General features: G+C 32.0%; 2 protein-coding genes across 2 annotated transcripts in view; one reads left to right on the top strand and one right to left on the bottom strand.

Moving 5' to 3' along the window:
* The window catches only part of LOC114336418 (uncharacterized), a 407,921-nt gene that overhangs the window by 60,724 nt on the left and 323,744 nt on the right, over positions 1 to 23,453 (top strand). The window lies entirely within an intron of this gene.
* Positions 7,042 to 23,453, bottom strand: part of LOC126881685 (cytochrome P450 4C1-like) — a gene marked incomplete in the record, with an annotated part of 54,281 nt that continues 37,869 nt past the window's right edge. Inside the window, 1 exon segment of the mRNA XM_050646092.1 lies at positions 7,042 to 7,301. Within this exon segment, the coding sequence (XP_050502049.1) occupies positions 7,141 to 7,301 (161 nt within the window).

The following is a 23,453-nucleotide window of genomic DNA, read 5'->3' as shown; positions in this document are numbered from 1 at the left end:
TAAGGTGACCCAAAAATGCTAAAATCATATTTTCGCGGGCAAAAAAAGTGATGTTTTGAATTTGTTAAAAAAAAATATTAAACAATTTCTGCCCAAAAATTTCGCCCGGCAACCTTCCGATTTGTTTATAGGGGATATTTTTTAACAAGAATCCACAAAGAAACCGAATCAGAACAGTCAGACACAGGCAGCATAAATCCGGACCCCGGAAGTGTCATAGGATTTCGAAACGGACCCTCAGGGAAACTAATTGGTGACCCCTGCTCTAGAATAATCAATATTTCTTCATCTTTCTGTATCAGACATATTTCTTCAGCACCATATGCAATTACTGGTTTTATTGCTGTTCTGTAAATTTTCAGTTTAGTATTCTGAGTAAGCTTATCTTTGAGGAATTTGTTGTATCTCCAGTAGGTTCTATTCCTTGCCAGGATTGTTTCATTGATTACTATGCTTCTATCATTGGTCCCATTAACTGAGACCCCAAGATATTTAAAGTGTTCTACCTTTTCAAACTCATATTCGCCTATATTTAACCTTGTTACATTAAAACTGTATTTTTTCTTGAGCATATTAGGTATTTTGTTTTGTTTTGATTTATTGCCAAACCTCTTTTGGATGCCTCTTTCCACAACTTTGCAAATTCTTCCATTAAACTGTTTAGGTTTTTAGCTAATCATTTGTTCATCAAATACAATGTGGGGAAATTATTTTTCTCATCTTTGAAAAAATATCAACTCTAATACCATTTATTAAAGCATGTCCACCCATTTTAGTGCCTAAATATAAAATATTGAATATTAAAATCAGAATGGTGGATCAATGTTTGTTTGGTACATTCTCTTTATATCGATATAACTATAAATTAAAAAATTATACATAAGTTGAAACCTTGAACTTTGTTATTTATCGTAATGCAATATTTTTTCTTTCAACGTACTTATCAGTGCATACGTGGAGAAATATAATTGCATTTACACTTTCTGTGTATCTGCAATCAAAATAAGGATTAGTGTGTTGAATGAAGACACAAAGAGCCATGGATAGAGCAATGTTAGGAGTAAAATTAACAGACAAAAAGCAAAACAACTGGGTAAGAAATAAAACAAAAGTCGCAAGACAATATATAGCCAGGCTAAAATGGAGCTTCGCAGGCAATAACGCCAAACAAACGGACAATAGGTGGAATGCCACGAAACAACAATGGAGAGCATGGACAGGAAAGAGAGCAAGAGGTCGACCCCAGATGAGATGGGGAGACGACATTGCAAAGATAGGAGGAAAGCACTGGAAACAGAGAGCACTAAACAGAAGCGAATGGGTGAAACTGGGGGAAGCTTATGTTCAAAATTGGACGAATTAAAGGACAAAAGAAGAGAAAGAAGTGTTGAATACGCACATTAAAATATTGCATGAAAGCATTATTCTTCTTCCCAAAGTTCCATCTTCAATTTCAAGCTGAATTTAAGCCCTTCACTCAGATTCCGCATCCAAAAGATTCGTGTTCTTCCTCTATCTCTGTTACCTCCAATTTTACATCATTCCATAATTGACTGTATCATGACTGTCCAAAATATTCAAGTTTTAAGTTTTTTGCATATTTAGCGACTTCCTCATTTGTATTAACTTTGTACAGGACTTCAATATTGAAGACTAGACGAAGCCAATGAGAAAAAGAAGTCTAAATTGCCTCACGCTGTCCTGGACTTATAGCATTGATGAGCCACACACTGAAAGTTTTTTTAAAAATAATTCACAAAAGAATATTTAATAAACTAGAAGAGGACATAAGCGCCACACAGTTTGGATTCAGAAGTGGACTGGGAACACGGGAAGCTTTGTTTGGTCTGAGTGTGTTAATGCAAAGATGTTTGGATGTAAACCAAGACCTCTACGTAGGTTTTATAGATTTAGGCTAAGAAGCAAAAACATCGACAGTCGCGACATTAATATTATATCCAGGTTGTATTGGGGACAAACAGCAAAAATCAAGGTTGATAATGAATTAACCGAAGAAATTGAGATTCGGCGAGGTGTGCGTCAGGGTTGTGTGCTTTCTCCACTACTATTCAATATATATAGCGAAACAATATGTCAGGAAGCACTCCTAGAGCAAAATATTGGTATGAACATTAACGGAGAGTTAATTAACAATATACGATACGCTGATGACCCGCTAATAGTAGTAGATAACCTAGCAAAATTACAGTATTTGATGGAAAACGTAAACACTCATACCAATAAATATGGTCTAAAACTGAACATCAAAAAGACTAAATTCATGATTATAACGAAGAAACTATACACCAATGTGAATTTAACAATAAATAATCAGCCAGGTGAAAGAGTTACGTCCTACAAATATTTAGGGGTTGGCTTCACTGATACTAATGACCAGACAAGAGAAATCAAGAAGCGAATAGAGATAGCGAGACAATCGTTTGTCAAAATGAAAAAGTTCCTATGCAGCCGGGACATAAATATAAACTTAAGAACAAGAATGTTGAGGTGCTATGTTTTCTCCGTTCTGCTGTACGGCATGGAAGCTTGGACCTGAAAAAGATAAACATCAAAAACATTGAGGCATTCGAGATGTGGTGTTACCGGAGAATGTGGAAAATACCATGGACAGAAAGAGTAACAAATCAAGATGTTCTGCTGAAGATGGGGAAGGAATGCGAAGTCATAAAAACCATACAAACGAAAAAACTGGAATATCTAGGCCACATAATAAGAGGAAAAAAGTACTCTCTGCTAAGACTCATCATCCAAGAAAAAATCTCGGGAAAGAGAAATGTGGGACGTAGGAGGATTTCCTGGTTGCGAAATTTAAGAGAGTGGTATGGGTGCAGTTCAATACAGTTGTTCAGAGCTGCAGCCAACAAAGTTAAGATTGCTGTACATCTTATTGCGAGTATCCCATGCTTAGCAATGGAATACCCGTAATTACCAATATAGACCAGCAAGGATCTGTTTTTAGGTGGATGTGAGAGGTGGCATTCGGATTTTTGCGTATAAAGTTAGGTGATAACTTCGTTAATAATAATTGACTTATGCTCCTTCTCAAATATGCCCGAAACATTAATAAAAAAAATAAAATATTTAAAAATTCCAAAAAATTTCGTTTCTTTTTCTATTTTCTTTGCGTATAACTTTAAAACGATTCATTTTGGAACAAAGTCGTATAGGAATAAAACAAAGATAATTAAATTTTCTATTAGATACGATTGGTTAAAAATGTCTTAATTTAACACCCTTGCTGCAAAATAGCAATAAATATAAAATAAGGGGGCAAAACAAGTCTGTCATTAGTCAATGTTTTTCCATCATTTAGGTTACACTTGGAACCTTCGTAATTCCCTTAGAAAATTTTTGTAATGTGCTAAAACCGTCCACCAAATTTCATTAAAATTGACTTACTAGATTTTGCATAATAATTTTGCAATCTAAACTTTTTTTTAAAAATTAATTTTTTTTTAAATCTTGCACAACAAAAACTAGAACATACAAAGATTTGTTAATTTTTTAACATATAAAGAAGCACTCCACCTATCTAATGCACTTTACAGAATTGAAATCGGATTATTTAAGCAGCCTCAGTAATGTTTTAAAGTTATAAACAATGTTTTGGCTTATAAACAAATTAGTGCTGTGTCCAGGAGGGGGTGCTACGGGCTCCTTTATTTAGATGGACTTACCCAAGTTTTTTTATGTATTTTGACCCTTAGAACACGAATTTTTTGGGTAACAGTTGATACGGATTATGTCGATAAGATTGGTATAAACAAAGGACTTAAGAAATTACATAACATCTATTTTTCGCAAAATAAAACATTTTTTTGTATTTCTTGGGTAATTCTAAGCAAAAAATGTTCTTACAAGTTATTTCGTAGGATGTATAGTTTTCGAGATAAACGCGGTGGAACATTCAAAAAATCGAAAAATTGCAATTTTTGAACGAGAATAACTTTTGATTAAAAAATGAAATAGCAATTCTGCTGACAGCATTTGAAAGTTTAAGTCAAATTATACCGGTTTTAATTATTTGCATTGCTAAAAATTATTTTTTTATTATTAAACAAAGCTATTTGTTTATAAGCCAAAAAATTGTTTATAATTTTAAAACATTGCTGAGGCCCCTTAAATAATCCGATTTTAATTCTGTAAAGTGTATTAGATAGATAGAGCGCCTATTTTTATGCAAAAGAATTAGCCCACTTCTAACTGGTCTACTTTTTGTTCAGAAAGATTTTAAAAAATTTGAATTTTTTTAAAAACATTTATATTGCAAATTTATTATGCAACATCTATTACGTCGATTTTAATGAAATTTGGTAGACTATTTAAGTAAGTTATAAGAATTTTCTAAGCGAATTACTAAGGTTCTAAGTGCCACCAAAGTGGTTAAGAAACATTGAATAACAACAGGCGTATTTTGCCCCCTTATTTTGTATTTATTGCTATATTGCAGAAAAGGTAATACCTTAAGACATTTTTGACCACTCGTATATCATACAAAATTCAATTATCTTTATTTTATTTTTCTACGACTTTGTTCCAAAACGAACCGTTTTAAAGTTATAAGTAAAGCTCGGATTATAGGCAAAATGCCTTTTTTGCCTATTTTGCCTATTATAATTGTTTTTTGCAATGTTTGCCTTTTTTCGTAAATTCCGCCTATTTGTGCCTTTTTTAAAACTTCATGGTACTACCCATGATATTATTCTATTACTTAACCATTCTATAATAAAATTTTGGGTCAATAATAAAATATCAATGGTTTGTTTATATAACAGATTTCTAGGAAAATGTGCCTGATCGAGCCTTGAGGGTTAACTATTTGGAAATCCCTAAGCTTTATTAGTTTATTATCAGTTGTACAGTCGGTTACTGTATCAGAGTTTAGTCACAAATTGCTATATCCTAGTTTAGTTTTGTTGCGTATACCGAAAAGCAAAGATCACGTTTTAAAACGTTTTAGACATTTGTGTGAAAAGATGACATCTAAATTAAGGCTATGGATCGCACCTTATTCGGAACTTCGCACCTTCTAGAGAGAGATGGAGAATTTTGTAAACCATGCGGCAAATCGGTAAGTTTTATTTTTTCTCTTTTTTTCTGGTCCCACAACTTAACTAAACTCTAAAGCGGTTTTAGAATTCTAATTATATTTGGAAAAATTAAATTCCTCTAAGTTAGCCTAAATATCTCTGCGGGATAGTTTAAGCAGTTCAAAAAAAGGAGGAAGACGCATTTAAATTTGATTTATGCCAGATGATGATTGCATCCAACATTCCTCTATATAAAGTTAATAACCCTAGTTTTAAATGCTTTTTCGAAAAATATCTTAATAAATCCTTACCGGAGGAGAGTACATTGAGAAAACATACTGTGGAAAAATGTTATGTGGAATGTATTTCAAAAATTAAGCGGGAGTTAGAGGGCAATGTTTTTGTATATTATCGTGGATGAAACGACAGATGTATGCGGCAGGTATATAGCTAATTTAATGATTGGAATTTTGAACGAAAACTTTGCGAGAAAACCTTATTTAGTTGCCGTTAAAGAATTGGAAAAAACAAACAATTTAACAATAAGTCGATTTATACAAAATAGTTTAACAAACCTCTTTTTACCCAACCCTATACCAGTGAATAAAATAGTTTTATTGCTTTCAGATGCTGCGGCATATATGTTAAAAGCTGCTGTTAATTTAAAGATTTTTTATCCTAATTTAATTCATTACACTTGTGTAGCCCACGGGGTAAATAGAATTGCTGAAGAAATAAGAAATCTGTTTCCGTTGGTAAATAATTTTATAAATTTTATGAAAAAAGTTTTTGTAAAGGCTCCGTTGAGGGTGCAAATATATAAAGAAAGACTTCCCGGTGTCCCTTTGCCACCTAAACCAGTAATTACAAGGTGGGGAACCTGGCTCGAAGCAGTTTTTTTTAATTTGAACACTGCAATGAAATAGAATTAGTTATGTCAAAATTTGATGATGATATTTCCGAAGCCATTCGAGAAGCAAAAAAAATATTAAAAAATCCCAAATTGAAACAGGAACTCGCTTATATCAATGACAATTATAAATTAATAGTTACCACAATTACCTTATTAGAAAAACAAGAGATAAATTTATGTGAGTCAGTAAAATTAATAGATAATTTGAAGACAAAAATTAAATCGGCACCGGGAAGTAACGGTCAATTAATTTTTAAAAAAATGAAATATGTTTTCGACAAGAATGAAGGTTTTTCGTTTTTATCTAATGTTGCTAAAGTTTTGAATGGGACATTTTCCGAGGAATTACAAATTATGCCAGATTTATTATCCGCTCTGAAATATGCTCCAATTACATCTGTCGATGTCGAACGTTCGTTTTCAATGTACAAATTAATTTTAAGTGATCGAAGACATAGTTTTAAGACCGAAAATATTGAAAAACATTTAGTTGTTTCTATTAATGATAAAATTTTAAGTGGTTACAATGTTTATTTATTAATTAACAGTTATTTAGTTACTAGTTTATTTATACTAACGTTAATTCACTTTGTACAATAAATAATAAGTTATATTCCTTTATTGCCTATATTTTGCCTAAATGTTAATATTCCTGCCTTTTTTAATAAAAATCTTTGCCTATATAGGCGCCTTTTTCTTCAATTTTTGTTGCCTATAAATCCGAGCTTTAGTTATAAGCAAAGAAACCAAAAAAAATTGATGTTTTTCGAAATTTTTAAATATTTTAATTTTTTTATTACTGTTCCGGGCATATTTGAGAAGGAGCATAAGTCAATTATTATTACTGAAGGTGTCACCTAACTTTGTCTGCAAAAATCCGAATGCCACCTCTCACATCCAAAAATACACGTTTTTTACAGATTAGTCCTGGTCTAATAATAATAATTGTTTCTACAATAAGTAAAAATTAAGTATTAAATTTTATTTATCTTATACTAAATCTTATTTATCTTAAATACCTTCGTTGGACAGGGACATGATGGAAACAAAACAATTATGACAATTAAAATGCAAATGACAATTTGAAAAAATATCGAAGTAATTGAACATTTATTATTTTTAATGACTTCGGGAATATTGGCCTTTGCCAAGAATTTTCGGGTAATAAGGGTATTTTTATTTTCTATGAGAAAACTTGACTCGTATTTCGCCAGCTGGTCTTAATACAAGATCTCCTATAAATTTGATGTCTTCTCGTTTGTCTACTGCTTCCAATTTAAATTTTCTAAGGATTCCACACAACACCGTCTTTATTTCCAGCATAGCAAATTTCTGGCCTAAAATAAAAACATATTAGATTACATATTTTCACTAGTCACAATAATTATTGAAACGTGGAAGTGTCAAATGAGGGTGTTTCAGTTTGTTTGAACCAATATTCGGGACTATCAAGAAATTAGAAAATTAGTTAGTGAAGAAGTCATATAGTTTTTTAGTCGCGGTGCTGTACGTGATAGTACTCATCCGCTCTGAGCAAAATTTTTTGGAAAATACGAAAATATACATTATTTTAAGCTATTTTCAAAAAAAATTGCGGATTATCCATTCGTTTAAATAAAAAACGACTTTGAAAATTGAATTTTTTACACTTTTTTAGAACGCCATATTGATAATTACATGTAACGTTGCTAGATGTTGCCAAATCTATAAAAATGTTTAGTATTACAAATAACGAATATAATCGCATTTTTAACATTTTAAAGTGGAAAAAATGGTCACGACAGGTACCTATACTTCAAAATACTCATGCAAATGGCGACTGTTAGGCGAAGCAACGAAGCACTAAAAAGTCCAAAATCTAGGAATTTTGTGCGGGAAAATGAATCGTCATGCAATGTTTTTGCATTCGATCAAGGAGAGTGTCAGGAAAGTTTGTGAACTAAATTAACCTCCGGGAGATGAAAATTTCCATACGGAAAATGCATTCAAATTGCACCTCGAAGGAATGAAAAATGAAAAATTTATTACTCAGGAAATATTGATGAAAATGAGTAAAATTTTTATATTCGTGGGTTTTGGAGGTTAGTCTAGGCGCCAGAGGGGTCACCGTGTCATATTCAATTCTGATGGACAAACTCAACGGTTTCTTATGGATTTTTGGCTGCTGATTACGAATTTCGATGGGGGATTTCGATCCGAGTGGTCAAAAAATTGTTATAAACAATTTAATTGTTTATAAATTGTTTATAAGGCTCTGGCTCATAAACTAAAAGAGATGAAAAAAATGTTTCAAATAAAATTTGTTCCTTAATAAAAAACCAAGAAAAAACCGTTTACTAAACTTAGATGTAACAATTAGAACTCAAGATATTGTAAAATTAGTGCCCAATGCAAATTGCAAATTGCAAAATAAGTATTTTTCGAAGCTTTATCGATCGTAACTCGGCTTCTGCGCATGCAAATGAGTCTTAGAAGGTGTCGCTTTAAAGCTTAATTAACAGGCTTCCAAACCAAGTTTGTTAAATTACTTGATCTTTATTTGTTTTAAAGTTATACCCGTTTGAATTTACAATTTTCTTAAAAATATTGTACATTCATTTGTTTATAGGGGTTTCAAGCAAATTTGAGCTATAAACATTTATACTTTAATGAACAATAATGATAGAAAAACTCAAAAGGAACAATTTGAGGTTGTGAAAATGTTCATAAGTTTATTTTTGGCCAAGATGTCGATATTTAAATGGCGCGCGCTATGAGGCGCAAGATCGGCTCACCGCGTAAAGGTTCAAGCGCTAACTTCTCGATGCAAATTATAATTTCTATGTATACATACGTTATCTTCATTTTTCATTTTTGAAGATCCTAATAAAATTTTATCATATAATTCTTATAATTAAATCATCATACTGTACCTCGTATCACCTTTCATTCTATTTACTTTGTCTTCTATTTTTTGTACTAAATGAGAAAAAAACATTAAAAACTAATATTTCAGAAGTATAACTAAAAAGTAAGTTGATATTATTTATTAGCACTATTTTTACAATCATTTTTTTCATGCATTTGCAAATCTGCATAGAGAGATACAGGGGAATATCAGCTTTTTTACATCTGCATAAGTTCTTAGCGAAATTTTAACAGTTACATGGTGGTACAATTCTGTTCTTGTAGACAGTAAAACTAAAACTTTTTGAGGCTTCAGAGTCTAATTATCTATATGATACCCATATAAAGTGGATCTAGTTCTTTTGCAGCATCATCAAGGCCCGTCAATTGTGTGTATGCCGCCACATCATAAATGCTCGTTTTATATGCAATGATGATTCTGCAAAAGAACTCGATCCATTTTTATATGGATATCACATATTGGCTCATTTGCTTGCGTAGAAGCCGAGTTACTATCGATAAAGCGTCGAAGAATACATACTTACTTGACTGTGAGCCAATCTTGCGCCTCATAGAGCGCCATTAAAATATCGACATCTTAGCCAAAAATAAACTTGCGAAAATTTTCGTAAGCTCAAATTTTTCCTTTTGAGTTGTTCTATCATTATTGTTAATTAAAATATAAATGTTTATAGCTCAAGTTTGCTTGAAACCTTTATAAACAAATTAATGTACAATTTTTTTGAAAAAATTATAACTTTAAAACAAATGAAGATCAAATAAGTTAACAAACTTTTTTTGGAAGCCTCTTAATTAGGCTTTAAAAGGACACCTTATAGGGCTCATTTGCATGCGTAGAAGGCGAGTTACGATTGATAAAGCTTCGAAAAATATTTATTTTGCAATTTGAAATTTGCATTGTCCACTAATTTTACAATATCTTGAGTTCTGATTATCAGATTTAAGTTTAGTAAACGGTTGTTTCTTCGTTTTTTATTAAGGAACACATTTTATTTGAAACATTTTTTTCTATTTCTTTTAGTTTAGGAGGCAGAGCATTATAAACAATTTATAAACAATTAAATTGTTTATAACAATTGTTTGACCACTCGGATCGAAATCCCCCCTCGAAATTCGTAATCAGCAGCCAAAAATCCATAAGAAACCGTTGAGCTTCTTCATCAGAATTGAAAATTACACGGTGACCTCTATTTGGCGCCTAGATTAGGTCGTTGAACACGAATTTCATCTTGCCATTGGACTCCAAGGTACCTGGTTTGGAGTCCTTCGTCAAGAAATTGTATATTAGTGAAATCGTATATCAATCCTAATCTAACCAAACCTATCAAACCTAACCAAACCAAACCTCGCCCATCTCACAGACCAGGAATTGAACCTAACTTAATCAAACTAAACGTGGGCCGTGAGATGATCTACCGACGCCCGTACGGGACCTAACCTAACCAAACCTGGGCCGTACGGACAGCATATTTACAGATGCTAGCGTGTGTAGACACCAGGGTGTTGAAATCAGTTAGGGTTTGGAAAAATGGTACATTTACAGATGCTAGCGCGTGTTGACACCACGGTGTGCCGCGGTGTTGAAATCAGTAAGGGTTTGGAAAAACAGTACGTTTACAGATGCTAGCGTGTGTTCACACTAGGGCACTAGGGTGTTGAAATCAGTTAGGGTTTGGAAAAACAGTAAATTTACAAATACTAACAGATTTGGACACCAGAGTGTTGAAAGCAGCTAGCTTTTTTAGTTGTTATACATGCATATATGCTAACGGCTATTGACACTGATTTTATATACCTACTTCTGTGGAAAAATGTTTAAGTGATTTAGGTATTAATAAATAATTAAACGTTGTTGGGATATAAAAAATAATATATTAACACAAAAGAACAACATATAAAATGATGTTGTTCTTAGGCTATTTCCTTGTGGCATTTTTATAATTAACTATTTAGATAGGAAATAAGCCACAATTAAATTGAAAAAATAATTTTATTAACGTTTCGATGCCCAAATCGGGTGTCGTTGTCAAAATACAAAATACTACTAAATTAAACAAAAATGTTGTTGCTTAGTAAAAAATTCTTGTAATAATTTATTTAATCTGACTCATTTATATTGGCAAGGCTATAGTAATTTTGTTAATAGTAGCTCGGCAAAGGGATGCAGAGGATCTGTTAAACCATTCTCACAGGTGTCTAAGCCATGACGGTCTTATTCGACCTGGCCTTTCTTCTTCCGTATACCTTGCCTTGTATTATTAAATGGAGTATATTACACAGACTGAGTTTTATATATGGAAATCTCAATTATCTCGGAAACGGCATGCACGATTTTTTATAGATTTTGGTGACAAAGGGTTTTCTAATGCGGCCGATATACCTAATAGTGACAATTACATTGTTGTCAGAACTTTCGTTTTTCTGTAAATCTAATGAATTTTTTTTTTCAAATAGAACACCCTGTATATTTTTGCGTTTTGAAGTCCTTAAGAAATGCTGATTATTTTTCGTGTTATATTCCCTATATCTAAATACCATAATTTCGTAGCTATTTAGCTATATTTAATAAAAAAAATTTAAACAAATTAAAAAAAAAATCAATTTTTTCAACCCGGGTACATTATTTTAGGTTCTTTTGATCATTGGAAACAAAAAATGTCTTTTGTAATTTTTCTCTAAAGTTAATATTTTTGAGTTATAAACAATTTAAACCTGAAAAAGACGAAAAATATTTCATACCTCCTTCTTCCATTCAAGAATCGTATTTTAAATGTTACATGCTCCTTCATCCACTAGAATATCTCTTATTAAGCTTTTTAGAGATACAGTATAAGTGTCATATGATAGTGAAGTTACATAATACCTTCATTCACTAAGAAACTCAAAATTTTAGAAAATGTTACATACCCCCTTCTTCCACTTAGGTCTTCATAGTTATTCAAGGAGCATGCATTGATAGGCAGCTACTACTCACGATGAAGTTTGCGGTACGAACCGAAGGCGAGTGTCGTAATTCATCAGAGTAAGTGATTGCCATTACATGAGAGTAGAATACTATACTTTTTCTACGACCTTTTTTTATTTTAATTAGTAAAAAAATAATATTGTCAGCTATGTACTCGAGATTAAAATTATAATATACAAAAATAAATGTTGCTTTATAAAATTAAAAAAAAACGGCAAATACTATCTTATGTATTGTAAAAATACAATAAGAAATAGTCAATTCAAGTTATATTCGTTTACGAAAATTTTAAGCACTTTGTACCTATTGTCAATGAAATAAATAAGAAATGGCTATTATTGGTGGACGTATGTTATAAAGTTATAATGTACGTTTTTAAATTTAACTATATAATATAATAATATAACTATGTTATAATATATTTAAGACAATACAACTTTATAAAATAAACACAATAAGTGTAAGTTATAAATTCCAATAAACACAGCAAATGCGCTAATGTCGCTCTCACTAAAAATGATAAAGGTCAAAATTCATACATATTAAACAAAGTATAAACGTAAAAGTATACTCAACCATTGTTACATTACTTATAATTCTGTATAATTTTAATCTCGATTAGTTGATAATCATGTTTTTACTAATTAAAATAAAAAAGGTCGTAGAAAAAGTATAGGATTATACTCGCACGTAATGGCTATTATTCACTCTGATGAATTACGACACTCGCCTTTGGCTCGTGCCGCAAACTTCATCATCGTGAGTAATAGCCATCATTACATGATGAAGCTCGTTGAATAATATACTATTATCTGCGGTTTATACTAATATACAGTCGGAAAAATGAAAGAATACCCATGAACGAACATATAAAACACGCTGTATTTTCCTGTCACCGTGTCACAAAAAAAATTGCCCAGCGCAAGTACATGTAATAATTATTACTACACGTACATGCGCTGGCCAATTTTTTGTATGACACGGTGACAGGAAAATACAGCGTGTTTTATATGTTCGTTCATGGGTATTCTTTCATTTTTCCTACTGTACTAAAAGTGGCATGCACTACTTGAACCTTACTTCAGCCCGTGAGTAGTGACCCGTGAGTAATGAAGTAGTCCTCACGGGTAAAGTCTTGGCTGTTATTATCTATTCATATTTCCCATCTAAATAGTTAATTATTATAAAAATGCCACAAGGAAATAGCCTCAGAACAACATTATTTTTTATGTTGTTCTTTTGTGTTAATATATTAATGTTTATATCCCAACAACGTTTAATTATTTATTAATACCTAAATCACTTAAATACTTTTCCACAGCAGTAGGTATATAAAATCAATGTCAATAGCCGTTAGCATCTATTCATGTATAACCACTAAAAAAGCTAGCTGATTTCAACACTCTGGTGTCCAAATCTGTTAGTATTTGTAAATGTACTGTTTTTCCAAACCCTAACTGATTTCAACACCCTAGTGCCCTAGTGTGAACACACGCTAGCATCTGTAAACGTACTATTTTTCCAAAACCGAGGTAACAAAAGGAAAAAAAAGCAGAAACCTGATGAGAAACATCACAGAGAACCAACCTAACGCTAAAGGGTATGGATCTGCTCATTAATCTAATATCATTTTTTATAGTTAACTATTTGGATGGAGAATAAGCCACAATTATATTTAAAAAAATAATTTTATTAACGTTTCGACGCCCAAATGGGGTGTCGTTGTAAAAATACTACTAAATTAAAAGAAAATTGAAGTTGCTTAGTAAAAAATACTTTAAAATGTATATGTCTGAATTGCCGATATAAATGAGTCAGATTAAATAAATTATTAAAAGAATTTTTTACTATTTTTGTTTAATTTAGTAGTATTTTGTATTTTGACAACGACACCCGATTTGGACGTCGAAACGTTAACAAAAATTATTTTTTTTTCAATTTAATTGTGGGTTATTTTCCATTTAAATAGTTAATTATAAAAATGCCACAAGGAAATAGCTTCATAACAACATTATTTTTTATGATGTTCTTTTGTGTTAATTTATTATTGCTTATATCCCAACAACGTTTAATTATTTATTAATACCTAAATCACTTAAATATTTTTCCACACCAGTAGGATATAAATTCAATGTCAATAGCCGTTAGTATTTATGCATGTATAACCACTAAAAAAGCTAGCTGGTTTCAACACTCTGGTGTCCAAATCTGTTAGTATTTGTAAATGTACTGTTTTTCTAAACCCTAACTGATTTCAGCACCATAGTGTCAACACACGCTAGCATCTGTAAACGTACTGTTTCTCCAAACCCTAACTGATTTGAACACTGCGGCACACCGTGGTGTCAACACGCGCTAGCATCTGTAAATGTACTGTTTTTCCAAACCCTAACTGATTTCAACACCCTGGTGTCTACACACGCTAGCATGTGTAAATATGCGTACGGGCATCGGTAGGTTATCTCACGGCTCAGTGAGGGAACCTAAGCTAACATAACGAAACCTAACTTACCCAAACCAAAACTGGGCCATAAAATGACCTGCCCACGCCCGTACGAGCGTCTATATGCCTTATACTATACTATACTCTTAGCGACCATATAAGGTAACAACAGGGAACTCATTACCCCAAGTCTTCTCAAGTATTGTTTAAAGCGAATCCAACACTCTTCTACCTGATTTGTACAAACCCATGTTTGTGGATCCTTAAAATATTTGGTATGAGTTTGAGTAACAGTTTGGTGAATATAGCCACAATTTTTTAAATTGGAACAGCCTTTCCACTGGTATGCCCATATTTCAGTACCTTAACGGACGTTTTTTTATTTTATCTTCAATAATACAATACCTCGCCTTTCCTACGCTTTAAATACGTTATACACCCACTTTTTAAAACTGTATCATAGATCCCCAAAAATAATAATAAAACGTACAATAATAAATTATGCATCAGTACCTACAGAGAAACTTACAACAAAAATTGGCAACCTCGCACAGCCGCTGTCATATGACGATCTAAATTTCGTAAACAAAAACAAATTAAATATCATAACAATATAGCCAACGGAATGCCAAAGGACAACACAGAAAATTTACAATTTTGATGAATTTCAGAAATATTTTCATTATAATCCAGTATTCTAATAAAAATTATGAACTATACCGTACTAATATGATATAAAGTACCTACAACTACAAATAATGTACTTCTATCTTATAAAAATATGCTTCAAATTAGCAAGGTTATGTGTGGGAAAATTCAATTTTCAAACTCGTTTTTTATTTAAACGAATGGATAATCCGCAATTTTTTTTTGAAAATAGCTTAAAATAGTGTGTATTTTCATATATATTTTCCAAAAAATTTTACCCGATGCGGATGAGTACTATCACGTACGGCACCTTTAGTCGCTATCTATGATTTGTAAACAAAGTTAGTATTTAAGTCTCTCCTAAGCTACAGTCGGAAAAATGAAAGAATACCCATGAACGAACATATAAAACACGCTGTATTTTCCTATTACCGTGTCACAAAGAAAATTGCCCAGCGCAAGTAGATGTGATAATAATTATTACATGTACTTGCGCTGGCTAATTTTTTGTGTGACACGGTGACAGGAAAATACAACGTGTTTTATATGTTCGTTCATGGGTATTCTTTCATTTTTCCTACTGTATCTGATAAAATATAGAATTGTCAGTGTCAGTAGAAAAGTAAAAAAGTTTGGTTGTCAAAAAAGCAATAAAAAGTTAAAAATTTGTCGAAAGAACGAAATTTGATTGAATTTCCAATATTTTAGTTGCAGCTAACCTAATTTAATTGGATTTACATCGAATCCTGGAAATAGTAATGAGTAGAACAAGAAAAAGAAATTAGCCAAAAGTAACAGTTATCTCGTTCGAAATAGAGGGGTCTAACTGCAAAACTCACATTCTCAAATTTTTAGTTGTATTGAAACGGACATGTTTGTGAGATATTATAGTTCAAACCTCACAAAATTCTATTTAAAAGCTATTTTGAAGGTGGCGGTTTCCAAAACTGTCATTCTCTTTCACATTAGTTTGCAAAACTTGTATTCTCCAGGCCAGCTAATTTTAAGCATTTAGTTGGATAACGTGACGTTACACATATTTTTTATATTTTTTCTACGGCCGTGCTTAAACTGCCACTTTCTAGCATGCATTTCGTTTCCGAAAGTTGCACTTTGCCGCACGGCGTGCGTGAAAGTAAATTTTCCCGCGGCGTGCGGGAAAACAGAATACTTTCTAATATGGCATTATAATATTACCAGAGAACGGAAGTTCTCGCCAGTGGCGCACACCAACACCCCCCTACACGCGACACTGTATATACACGAAATTTTCGATTTTCTAAATCTGACTGATTTGAAAGATGGGCCAAGTCCCATCTTAAAGTTCAGGAAAAGACTCACACGTTCATATGTCAACCATCCATTTTGGTCCAAGGGTGTGGATTTTACGGCCCTTTCTATTTAGGGTCTGTTTTTCGTTCTCGTCCCCAAAACTCCCAAAAACTTCAAAAATTTAAGTCCAACTTTTGCGGTTTCTAATAGTACTGATCATTACCTTTCCAACGCATGTCTAATTTTGAAAATCGGTTATACCATTCAAAAGTTACCGAGCTCAGACTCAATTTTTATTTAAAAAAGGGAAAATGTTTGTGGATATGTATGTATGTACAATATGTATGTATGTGGAAAAATAAACCGATCTGATTTTTTTTTGTGTTTGAAGAGGGGGTCTGGGCCGGTTCAGAACCGGTGTAGTTTGTGACTTTTAACCACCCATCAGCCAGCTAGAGGACTTGGTAGGTACAAAACGGCATTTTTTTGGGGGTATATATCTTCGGATTAAGAAGAGACAGGAGAACCGCACGAGAATACACCAAATTAATAGTGTTGAGTTAAGCTTTCAAATGGTGTTTAAGCCGTCAGGATCAGACATACACACGGCTCAGAATAGCCGAAAAACTGAAAAACTATACCTTGAAAATTTTGGTTTTTCGACAATTACTCAAAATTTCAACCTACGAATTGCGCCAATAACTGAGAGTTTGTAGAAGGACTCTAGACGAATCTAACGGTGTATACGTCATATCCAGGAAAATTCGAATTTTTAAGTTATAGGCTTCGTAAGTATGATCAAATCTATTTCCTACGGGAAAAACAGTTTCTCAAGCTCAATAATTCCTGTAATAGCTTCAGTTATCATACTTGACCTTAGATCCATCAGATACTACTGGTAAATACATTTCAAACTCATGTTTACTGATCAAAATCGGTTAAGCCTTTTAGAAGTTATTAAGCTACAAAAGTATATTCCAATTAACGATTATTCCCGAAATGGTTTATGTAGTTGTAGTGATTACGACGCTAAATTTGATCCGGCAACGGGCAATCCGACTTCATTTACCGGTCATCTCAATATTTTTGTTCAATCTATTTCGAATAGAAAAAAATCTAGTGTACATTCGATGGACAGTAAATCATTTGGGAGATAATGCAACAAAGGTGACCATTTATAAAGCTTAACGAGTAATATAGGAACATTGCATTCAACTTCATACATTTAATTTATAAATAACTTTGAAAAACTCCTGATACAAAAATAAAAAACCGCTAAACGCCTTAAAAATGAGTGGCGCATACAGTATTCCAGCTACAAAAGATCTGATATGAATATTACGTGGCGCGAAAATGTATTTTCATTTTGATATAAAACAAAATTATAGTTTTATTTTAAAAGATTTTTCCATAATATTTGCTAAATTTGAAGTAAACGCGCCACAAAAGAGTTTCAAAATTCAAACTGTATCAAAGTTACTTTTTGTGGCGCGTTTACTTCAAATTTAGCAAATATTATGGAAAAATCTTTTAAAATAAAACTAGAATTTTGTTTTACATCAAAATGAAAATACATTTTCGCGCCACGTAATATTCATATCAGATCTTTTGTAGCTGGAATATTGTATGCGCCACTCATTTTTAAGGCGTTTAGCGGTTTTTTATTCTTGTACTATAATACATGCAATAAACTAATGTTTAGATATTATTTACTAATTTATTTCAAATGTATCTTATTGTGTTCATATTTTAATGAAATTAACGCAATAATTCGATGAAATAAAATTATTTTGACATAATATTTAAAAGTCAAATAAGTAGACAATTACAATGGTTTTAAATCGTCGTCGTAGAAACCAATATCGTCGTCGTGGTAACTCATTATATTGAAAGTTTGGTTTTGACAACTTTGTCAAAGAATTAATTTGTGTATTTTCACTCCTAAATAAAAATTGATATGACTCATTTTTTTGTGGCTTTTTCCAAACGTACGGCCCTAGAAAAAACATTGTTCCTAACTCATGCGGAAAGTGTCTTCCCCGCACTCGACTGCTTGCCCGAATTTCGCTATCGCGTCGTTCGGGTCAATGGCAGTCTCGTGCGTGAAAGTATCACTTTCCGCACTAGTTAGGAAAATAACTATATCGTAACAGGTACCGAGTGAGTGACGCAATACAACGTGCTTTTTGAAGTTGTTTTGAAAGATTTAATTTGAAAATGGATTTAGATTTAGATGTAACACAGGCAGATATTTGAATGGTGAGAAACCACCATTGAGAATTCTTCAATTCTCCACCAGGTGAATTGAAGTACTCCATAAGATCGGAAACGACTACAGAGACATTCGAACAAGAGCGAGTCTATATTGGGAACAAACAGGTAAAGTGAAAGTAGGATCTACATGGACCAATAAAATTGAGATCAAAAAAGGGGTACGGAAGGACTGTATCTTGTCTATATTGTCTCCTATTCTCTTTAATATATACTCTGAAGAAGCATTTAAGACAGCGCCAGAGGAAAGTACAGAAGGCATAAAGATAAATGGAGAAATAATGAATAACATAAGGTATGCTGATGACAGTGTGATTCTAGCGAGTAGCATGGAGGAGCTGAGTTGCCTGATGGGTAAGATACAAAGAACAAGTACACAATACGGGCTCAATTTGAACATCACAAAAACCAAATGGATGTTAGTAAGCAAAACACAACGATGACCAAGACAACTGATATTAGACAATCAAAGAATAGGGAACTTGCATAAATTTTTAAATTCGAAAAAAATGTTATAAATCACAACAGAACATAATTTAAAACATGTATCAAAGATAAAAAAGTTTTGTTTGTCTTTCGTTTGGCCCCTAAAGACGATTAAAAATTCAAACTAAAACAGGTGGTCCAAAACGCATCGTGACGTCACTTGGTTTTACATTTACATTTTTCCAATAAAGTAAACAGAATTTTAAATTAGACGTTATAAACGTCAGTAGAAAATTCATTTATGTGACGTTACAAGTGTTTTTGATCGTTTGACCTATTCATAGAAAATTTGTACTTTTACAAAATGGTTTTATTTTCAATAGTAAACCTTCGTTCCTTTCCTTCAAAAACAGTATAAAACTACAATTTTAACAAACTGGTATATATTATTACAATGACATACGATAAATGTCATTAGAATATAAATATTTTTAATTTATTCCACGACTATGAGCTTGCCAAATACCCAAGTAGGTGGAGGCCAATAAACTAAAGAATGAGAAGAAGAATATACCTAAATATAAGGTTGTGTCTAGGTATACGCTAACGTGTACGCAAATAAAAAAGTTAGAGTGTCAGTGATTTCTTATTTTTTATTTGTTTAGTGTTTGTTTTTAAATTAACTACGGAGTGCGGACAATTATTTAGTTCTTTTAATGAGTTTAAGAACATTTTAAAACAGTAGGCAAAAGATAAGAGACTATAAATTAATATATATTTTTTTTAGTTATATATGAAATAGTATTACCCTAAAAGATTAAAATAAAAGGAAGACCTAAAGCTTTCACAATAATAATTAACTTGTTTTGAAGCTATTATCCTTGTGGCATTTTTGTAATCAACTATTCTAAATGGGAACTAAGCCACAATTTAACTAAAAAATTGATTTTATTAACGTTTCGACTTCTAAACCGGATGTCGTTGTCAAAATACAAAATATTATTAAATTATACAAAAATGTTGTTGCTTAGTAAAAAATTTTTTCTAATAATTTATTTAATCTGACTAATTTTTGTATTTTGACAATGACATCTGATTTGGACGTCTAAACGTTAATAAAATAATTTTTTTAGTTAAATTGTGGCTTATTTTGCATTTAGAATAGTTGATTATAATAATTCACTTACGTATAAAAATTATTTTAACAATATTTTGTACCTACATGTCATGTCAACTAAATACATATAATTATTTTGCTAACCTAAATATATACTTTTATATATACACATTGATTTATTACAATTAAGTTTGAAACATCTGAATAGTTCTGCTTCCCTTCCCTTAACAAATATGTTTCCATCAAACAAACACTAAACATATCAAAATAGCATGTACCAAAATATATAGCCACTGCGCAAGCTAAATAATGACGTCACTGGCTTGATGAAGTTTAATTCGCGTCTACCTAACTTTTTTATTTGCGTACACGTTAGCGTGTACCTAGACACAGCGAAATATAACCATAATAAAAACTAATGCAAAACTATGTGACGTCACGTGCCGTTTGAACTATTTTATACCGCTGAAGACTTTAAATATGTATTTCTAAGTTATTACGAGTTTTTGAAGCGTGAAATTTTGGAAATCTCATTTTTAAACAAAATTGAACATTATTATCTAATAAAAAAAATGTGCAAGTTCCCTATTGAACGCGTGGATTCGTACACCTACTTATAGTCCAGGGTAATAAGGTTTTTTCCATGACACTTGAACAGCCAGGGTACTGAAGGGTTTTTTCGACAGGTAATACCTATAAGAGCAAATTGTAAATATTTCCTGCGTAGGATCTGGCGGCCATTTTTATTTATAAACAATTAATTGTCAAAAAATGGCATTTTTCACTATTTTTTCAAATCAATGGAAAACAGGGAAACTTATGGCTTTTTAGTACAGATATCTTCAGGATTATGGAAAAAGCTTTAAAATAACGTATTACAAAGTTTGATATACTCATTTATTGTTAAAATAATTGCGAAAAAAGGTCGGAATTGCAAAAAAAAAATATTTTCGCAATAACTGTTGTAAAAATTAGTATACAGCTTTGAAATTTTTGTCAAATAGGGGTTCTTTGGTGCTTAATATGTAATAAAAATTTCAAAGAAATTCATTCAATTGTTTAAATTTTATTCAAATTGTTTATCCCAGAGAGCATTTTTGCAATAACATAAGTCAGAAGAAAATGACGTTAGAACCATCCCACAGGTGTCAAATAAAAGAGCATGAGCTATATTTTCAACTTGGTTTAAAAAAAGTTTATAAAAAATGCATTTATTATTAATAAATAATTATGCAAAAGTATCGTAAATCTTTCCTTAAAAACTTTTTATTTTGTTATATAAGAAATTATACATATTTATTACAATTTTTTATCAATTTATGATATAGATAACATTACTTGGTAGTTGTGCACTTAAAACAAGGTAAAAAGGTTAATTTTTTTGGAAAAAGTTTTTCAAAAAGTTTATAAAGAAAAATTGACGATACTTTTGCATAATTATTTATTACTAATAAATGCATATTTTATTCACTTTTTTAAACCATGTTGAAAATGTAGCTCATGCTCTTTCATTTGACACCTGTGGAATGGTTCTAAGATCATTTTTTTCTGACTTATGTTATTGCAAAAAAAAAATGCTCTCTGGGATAAACAATTTGAATAAAATTTAAACAATTGAATGAATCACTTTGAAATTTTTAGCACATATTAAACACCAAAGAACCCTCATTTGACAAAAATTTCAAAGCTATACACTAATTTTTACAATAGTTATTGAGAAAATATTTTTTTTGCAATTCCGACCTTTTTTCGCAATTATATTAACAATAAATGAGTATATCAAACTTTGTAATACGTCATTTTAAAGCTTTTTCCATACTCTCGAAGATATTTGTACTAAAAAAATCATAAGTTTCACTGCTTTCCTTTGATTTGAAAAAAAAATGGGGAAATGCCATTTTTTGACAGTTAATTGTTTATATGCATAATATATATAAGAAATATAATTTATATTATATACATGCTAATACATAATATACATAAGAAAGCAACAATGACAGTACAATTGGAAGAAACCACAAAACCCATACCAATTAACAGAGGAGTGCGACAGGCAGATGTTATTTCTCCTAAACTATTTATATTAGCACTGGAAGATGTTTTCAAAACAATGTAATGGATAAACATGGAAATAAACATAAATGGAAAGAAACTACACCACCTAAGATATGCAGACGATGTAGTAGTCATAGCATCAAGTTTTGAAGAACTACAAACCATGCTAACCGAACTAGCAAATGAATCCGAACAAATAGGTCTAAAAATTAATTTTGCCAAAACAAAAACAATGACAAACACACAAGACAATAGAAACGTAATACTAAACGACACCACAATAGAAGCGGTTAATGATTATATATATTTGGGACAGATGATAAAAATAAATAAGGAAAACCAAACAGCGGAGGTAAAAAGAAGGGTCAGATTGGCCTGGGCAGGATTTGGAAAATTAAAATGGGTCCTAAAGAATAAAAAAATACAACAATACTTAAAAACAAGAGTGTTTGACCAGTGCATACTCCCAATTCTCACATACGCATGCCAAACGTGGACGTTGACCAAGGCAAACATGGATAAAATAATGAAGACACAAAGAGCCATGGAGAGAGCAATGTTAGGAGTAAAATTGACAGACAAAAAGCAAAACAACTGGGTCAGAAATAGAACAAAAGTCAAAGACGCAGGCCAACAAATAGCCAGGCTAAACTGGAGCTTCGCAGGTCATAACGCTAGACAAACGGACAATAGGTGGAATAGCACGATACAACAATGGAGACCATGGACAGAAAAGAGAGCAAGAGGACGACCCCAGATGAGATGGGGAGACGACATTAAAAAGATATGAGGAACGCACTGGAAAGAGAAAGCACTAAACAGAAGCGAATGGAGGAAACTGGGGGAAGCCTATGTTCAAAATTAGACGAATTAAGGGCAAAAGAAGAAGAAGAAGAAGAATTGTTTATAAATAAGAATGGCCGCCATATCCTACGCAGGAAATAGTTATAATTTGTTCCTATAGGTATTACCTGTCGAAAAAACGCTTCAGTACCCTGGCTGCTCAAGTGTCACGAAAAAGGTATATTTTTGTCTTATTACCCTGGCCTATTAGGAACAAGAGTTAATTCAAGTTAGAATCAAGCGAAGGAGATATGTACAAGAACAGAAAAAGCAAGAGCGTCGGTCACTAGCATGAAGCAAATTTTCACCGCTAACAGCCTCACCCTACCTCTCAAAATCCGACTTCTAAAATGTTATGTATTTCCGGTTTTTTTATAAAGAATGAAGGCGTGGACATATCCGCAAAATTAATGAAAAAATTAGAGGCCTTCGAAATGTGGGCTTACCGGCTTACATAGGTATATTACGTATATCCTGCATCGAGCACATGACGAAACAGGAGATACTATGCCGAATAGGTAAGGAGAGAGAGAGAGAGAGAG

Source organism: Diabrotica virgifera, chromosome 3, assembly GCF_917563875.1.
Source record: "Diabrotica virgifera virgifera chromosome 3, PGI_DIABVI_V3a".
NCBI classification, from domain to species: domain Eukaryota; kingdom Metazoa; phylum Arthropoda; class Insecta; order Coleoptera; family Chrysomelidae; genus Diabrotica; species Diabrotica virgifera.
The sequence above is the reverse complement of the archived record's forward strand: the minus strand, read 5'-3'. Positions and strand labels throughout refer to the sequence as shown.